Source organism: Onychomys torridus, chromosome 16, assembly GCF_903995425.1.
Source record: "Onychomys torridus chromosome 16, mOncTor1.1, whole genome shotgun sequence".
In the NCBI taxonomy this organism is placed as follows: domain Eukaryota; kingdom Metazoa; phylum Chordata; class Mammalia; order Rodentia; family Cricetidae; genus Onychomys; species Onychomys torridus.
The window spans coordinates 45,424,226-45,430,453 of record NC_050458.1 but is presented as its reverse complement, the minus strand read 5'-3'; the positions used below and the strand labels follow the sequence as shown (position 1 = coordinate 45,430,453).

At 51.7% G+C, this 6,228-nt stretch overlaps 1 protein-coding gene across 1 annotated transcript; it reads left to right on the top strand.

Annotated features, from left to right (window-relative positions):
- Positions 1-276: 276 nt before the first annotated feature.
- Rps19bp1 (ribosomal protein S19 binding protein 1) lies at positions 277-5,226 on the top strand. Its single transcript, XM_036209070.1, has 4 exons — positions 277-375; positions 464-598; positions 4,426-4,523; positions 4,695-5,226. The coding sequence occupies exons 1-4, from the start codon at positions 324-326 to the stop codon at positions 4,836-4,838; spliced, it is 429 nt and encodes a 142-aa protein (XP_036064963.1). The 5' UTR covers positions 277-323; the 3' UTR covers positions 4,839-5,226.
- The last annotated feature ends 1,002 nt before the right edge of the window (positions 5,227-6,228 follow it).

The window sequence follows — 6,228 nt, the reverse complement described above, 5'->3', positions numbered from 1 at the left end:
CTTTTGTAGGAACTGTGGCTATTCAATACTTGGCCCCTGGAATGAATTGACCAGCGAAGCTGAAAGACGAGGCTGTCGAAGAAGGTACAGCCTGGCTCACAAAAGGCCTGTTGGGTAGGAATTAGGCAACAAATGTGGCTTCTGCGCCTTGGACACGCCTCCAGTTCCCGCTCCTGGGAGGCTGGAGGAAACCCGTTAAACCTGCGTGCCAAGGGGGCACTTCCGCCCGCTGCGGAACTTTGGGTTCCGGCTCCGGTTTCCGCCGAGGAGGGAACACCGCCAGGGCGGAAGTAGCTCGCGGCGTGTGGGCGGGGCTCGGCAGCATGTCGGCGGCGTTGCTGCGGCGCGGCCTGGAGCTTCTGGCGGCGTCAGAGGGTGAGGAGGGCTGGCCGTGGGACGTGGCGCGGTGCAGGAGGGCCCGAGGGAAGTGACTGGGAGGGTCCTTCACTGTCTGTCCTTACAGCCCCTCGTGCCGCCCCCGGCCAGGCCAAGGCGAGCGGGGCTCCGGTGAAGCGGACCCGGAGGGCGAGGGCGAAGGCCTCCCAGGCCCTGAAACTACGGAACTCGGCGAAGGGAAAGGTGCCTAAGTCCGCGCTGGGTGAGTTGAGGAAGAGACCGCGAGTGCTTCCCAGGATTAGGGGGCAGCGCCTTCGAGGCAGGGCTCCAAACATTACCCGAGATTCAACAAGGAAAAGGCAAGAAGACTGTTAAAATGGTGGGGCGCAGGTCTCGAACCCAGCGATCTAACTCCCAAGTCTGGGCTCTCAGCCGCGTGTCTTTGCTGTTATCTGCTATGTGGCTGTTAACAGAATGAGAGACAGAATGAAGGAGCCGGGAGAGGTGACATACACCTGTAATCCCAGCACTTTGGAGGTGGAGGCAGGAGGACCCGAAGTTCAGTGTCAGTTCTGGCTGTGTGGTTGAGTTCAAGGCAAGGCGTGCCTGTGGAGGTGAATGGAACGCAAGATCCAGGTGCTTATGAACTATATGGCCTTAGTGGGAAGAGAAGCGTTAGAGAGTCGCGGAGCTAGCCTGTAAGTCTGTGCCAAGTGTGTGAGGCTTGTGAAATAAAAGACTCTGCAGTGCCCCAAGGGAGAATCAAAGTAACAAGCCAAATCCGCCTTCTGTGAGGAAGCAGTATTAAGACTGAGCGCTTGAGGACGCCTAAGAGCAGCTAGGTGAAAGGAAGGGGGCATTAGCGGGAAAGGCTTGAGAATGTGGAAGAAAGAAGGCTAACAGAGGTAGTATGTCAGGAACAAGAGGCAAGATGGAGTATCCGTCTGGGTAAGAGCTGACTCAATGGTTAAGAGCACTTGCTCTTGCAGAGGACCTGGGTTGAGTTCCCAGCAACCCACACGGTGACTCACAACCACCTGTAACTCCAGGTCCAGAGAATTAGATGCCTTCTTCCGGCTGCACAGATACCTGCTCACTTGGGGTATACATACACAGACACATAGAATCTTGGGCAGTAGTGGCACACGCCTTCAATCCCAGCACTCGGGAGGCAGAGGCAGGTGGATCTCTGTGAGTTTGAGGCCAGCCAGGTCTACAGAGCTAGTCCAGGACAGGCTCCAAAGCTACAGAGAAACCTTGTCTTGAAAAACAAAAAAAAGAAAGAAAAAAAGAAATGGAGCATTGAGCCACCAGTTTACTTCTTTGTGTGCCAGATGCCCTTCTAAACCCTGAAAAAAAATGTTAACTCATTTGACCCTCGCAGCAGTGAGATTAGCAGTGCTGACCCATTTTACGGATAGAAAAACAGGCAGCTAGCTACTCGGGTGGTGCAAGTGGGAACAGGCTGTGTCCCCACGGTCTTACTCTTTTATTTCTTTTTTTTTTTTTTTTTTTTTTTTTTTTTGCGCGGGGGGGGGGGGGGGGTTCGAGATAGGGTTTCTCTGTGTAGCTTTGGAGCCTGTCCTGGAACTCACTTTGTAGCCCCAGATGGCCTTGAACTCACAGAGATCCACCTGCCTCTGCCTCCCAAGTGCTGGGATTAAAGGCGTGCGCCACCACTGCCCGGCGGTCTTGCTCTTAAAATGTGCTCAAGTGACAGTCCCTTCCTCCATCACAGCAGAAATAGCAAAGAAGTGAGTTGATGGGCTTTAGAGGTACACTGTCTGCAAAGCAGAAGCCTTGTTTCTAATAGAACATCTTAGTGGGTATGGCACAGTTGGTAAGACATACGGACCCTTCGGGAGAAGGGGGCACAGGATGGTGAGCTGCTTTCTTGTCCTTGAGTCTGTGGCCCCTGCTGAATAAAAGGTGTTAAGGTACTTGGATTTTATTGTTTGTTTCTCCAAGTTTGGTCTTTGTTGTTGTTTTGTTTCATTTTGTTTTGGGCAGGCAGGTCTTACTCTGTGGCTCAGGCTCAAAGCAGTCTCCTGCTTCAGCTTCCTGAATGTTGGGATCACAGGCATGCACCACCACACCCAGCCTTTAAATATCTGTAAAAAGAGAGATGGAGTCCAAGAGGAAGCACCGTGAGCAAGGGTGGAGCTAGGAGGCATGTTTGGACACTAGTGGTTTGCAGAGTCCCCATGCCAAGGTGCCTCACCGCCCAGTTCCTGGGGTTCCCTTCACTCCTGTCCTGAAGTGGAAGCTGCTAAATTCTCAAGATACAGGGCTAACCTCCCACCCCAACCCTAGATTGTCTGTGGCCCTGGTGGCCAGACATAACCTGGTACATAATGGGTGGGTGGGTAAGAATGCCAGGACAATAGCCAGGCATTGTGGGCATGCCTTTAATCCCAGCATTCAGGGGGTCAGAAGCAGGCAGATCTCGTGAGTTAGAAGCCAACGTGGTCAACATAGTCTCTATTTCAAGAAATAAAGCAGCCAGTCTGGAGATAGTTCAGTGGCTGCCACCCTGGTTTAGGCTACCTCATCTCAGCCTGAATTGTACAGAAACTCTTGGCTGGTCCCCACCTCTCACATGCTCACCTCTCCCAGGGATCATTTTAATCTTAGCAGCAACATCATGAGCCTGGCCTCACTTCCCCTCAGGGTCTTCAAGCACATCACTCTGATTTCAGCTTCTCAGTTCTTCTTCATCATCGTCTTTTTGTTTTTGTTTATTTGAGACAGGGTCTCTTTGTGGTAACAGCTCTAGATGTCCTGGAACTCGCTCTGTAGCCCAGGCTGGCCTCAGACGCACAGAGATCCACCTGCCTCTGCCTCCTGAGTGCTAGGATTGGTGTGCACCACCACCTCCCTGTCTTCTGCTTGAAAGTTTTAACACTGTTTCTGTCTCCAAATGCCCTTCTCTAGGTGAGTGGTTTTCAACCTGTTGATCACAAGCCCTGGGAGTCAAATGACCCTTTCGTGGGGGTCACCTAAGACCATCAGAAAACACAGATATTTACACTATGATTCATAACAGTAGCAAAATTAAAATTATGAAGTAATAACAAAAATAGTTCATGATTGGGGGTCACCCCAACATGAGGAACTGTGTTGAAGGGCTGCAGTGTTAGAAAGATTGAGAACCACTGCTCTAGATGTTGACAACTGACTTTCCAGTCTTTTCGGTGAGGCCATCTTAGGACTTTTTTCAAAATTGCAGCCCTCCGCTTCTGGCCCTCCCTTTGTCTGATTTGCTCAGTTTTTCTTTGTATGGTGGCTAACCCTGACGAGACTGCATGCAGGAGAACAAGGCAGGAGAATCTCTGATTGAGGCCAACCTGGTCTGCAGAGTGAGACTGCCCCTCACCCCCGAGGGAAAAATGGATAATCCTCTAAAATACTCCCTATCCTTCTCAATCCTCTTCCTGTCGAAATGAGACCAGGAGTCCGTGTGTCCTGCTTCTACAGCACTCAAAGGCTGACACATAGCTGAGCTCAGGGTATACCTGTTTGTATTTGTTGGTGGTAATGGGGTTTTTTTTTGCTTGTTTGTTTTTTTGTTGTTGTTTTGTTTGTTTGTTTTTTGTTGTTGTTTTTGTTTTTCGAGACAGGGTTTCTCTGTAGCTTTGGAGCCTGTCCTGGACTAGCTCTGTAGACCAGGCTGGCCTCGAACTCACAGAGATCCACCTGCCTCTGCCTCCCGAGTGCTGGGATTACAGGCGTGCGCCACCACTGCCCGGCTGGTGATGGGTTTTTGTTGTATTGTTTGTAAACAGTCTTGCTACATAACCCTGTCTGATCCGGTACCTGTTGTGCAGCTAGGGGCGGTCTTCTTGTCTCAGCCTCCCAAGTGCTGGGGTCACAGGTGTATACCAGCATGCTTGGCTTAAGACATAGTTGTGACTGAGTCACATGACTGATTGAAAGCCATCCAGTAGGTGGGGGTTTTCAGCCAGACCTATGAGCAAAGTCGACTTGACTGAAAAGAGCCCAGACTATTGGAATAATCTAGGGAAGAGACCCAGAAGACTTCTAGAGAATGGTGAGTCTGAAATGACATGCCCTGCCTGCCACCCACAGCCGAGTACCAGAAACGACAATGTCAGGACCACCTCAGAGCAAACCTGAAGTTTATGACCAGCATGAGAAGCACCGTGCCAGAGTCTGTGACCCAGCAGGTTTGTCTGGGGGACCTAGCGGGATACTGAAGCTGTTCTTCAGGATCTGTGTGGATCTGTCTCACTGAATACAGTGACAAGTTTGTCTAGTCCTTCCCTGAGCCCTAATCCCTGTCATCCCTGTGCTTCCAAAACTGGAAGGTCTATGCCCTCACTCCAGATCCTTTCCAGATTCTGCAGCAGAACCAGGGCCGCAAAGCTTGTGATCGGGTAGTGGCCAAGACGAAGAAGACGAAGAAGACGAAGAAGGCTGAGGGCACTGTGTTCACTGAAGAAGACTTCCAGAAATTCCAGAGGGAATATTTTGGCAGCTAGGCTTCCTGAAGGAATGATGGGGACAAAAGACTAACCTTTGCCTGCTGTACCTCTGCTGTCTCTGTGGCTGCGCTGGAGGTGACCAGCAGGTGGCAGTGCAGTCCAGCCTAGCTCAGGAAGCCCTAGAGCTGGGACACTGGACACTATCCCAGGGACAGACAGAGCTGTGAGCGCTGGGGCAAGTTTGCCCTCAAATTGAAGTGGACTTCTGCTGGTTTGGTCGGAGCTGTCTGTACCCAGCCAGACAAGATTCTGACCTGTTAGCTTTGACCAGGTAGGACCCTAGGGCTGTTTGCTGTGAAACGGCCAGGTTCATGGCCCTCCTAGATCACACCTCCAAGAACTACTAGTCAACTGTTGGGTTCAAGTAAATGTAAATTTGAGCAAATGTGGGTTCAGTGAGTGAATGAGTGTGTGTGTGTGTGTGTGTTTTGATATGACTTTCTCCCATCTCAATGTGGCAATGTGGATCCAGGTGCTCCGTGTCAGAAGTCCCCCAGTTTAGGCCCAGCATGAATGCCTTCCACCAGCAATGCCCTCCTTTCTGGGCATGGCCACTGGCTGCTGGCAGGAAGTGGACAGTAGGTCCAGAAGTCTACAAGTGGAGCTGCCTCTGCCCTTCTGGAGCTTGGGGTCTGCTGGGACAGCAGTAGAGGGAAAAAGCCAGCTGGGTCCTCACGGTGCATGGTACAGGACATAGGTCGTGGCTTCAGGAGTCATCCTAAGCAGCCATTGACATGTACTTCTGTACCCAAGCCAAGGACAGCGGTGAAAGCCATGGTTGTGCCACCTCAGGGCAGAATGGACCCTTTCCACCAGAGAGATGTGCCAGACACAGGCGGCAGAGGGAAGGTCGTGTGGAACGAAGGCACTGGGGAAGGAATGCACAGCCCAAGAGACCCATCTTCTCCCCTAAGCCTGCCTCTCCACTTTCAGCCCAGGGGTTCCTCAAGTCACAGGACTCCTGAACCCAGGAGCACCCCAGAGCTTCTAGTAGAGGAAGTGTATTGATGGGCCCCTGACAAGGCTAGTTGGGCTTTGTCCTCAGTAAGAGAACAGGGTTCACTGCCCCCACTCCAGGCATCTCAACATGGAGACACAGAACTCCCTCCAACAGAGTAGAGTGGATGCTGCCTCCATGTGGCCTCTGTCTAATGAGAAGCATGGCCGTCCATCCAGGAAGTCAGAGCAAGCAGGAGCAGCAGGGAGGGTGCTGTGACTATAAGCTAGTGACAGGAGCGCTGGGTCGTCTGGTGGGAGCTGTTCAAAGGTACTGGTCTTCAAACCCTTCAGCCCTTCCTGCTTGCTGGGTTTTGCAAATTCAAGTGGCCTCAGGAACTCTCTCCCTCCATCTTTAATAAGCTGCTTACCAGACAACTTAATATTTATT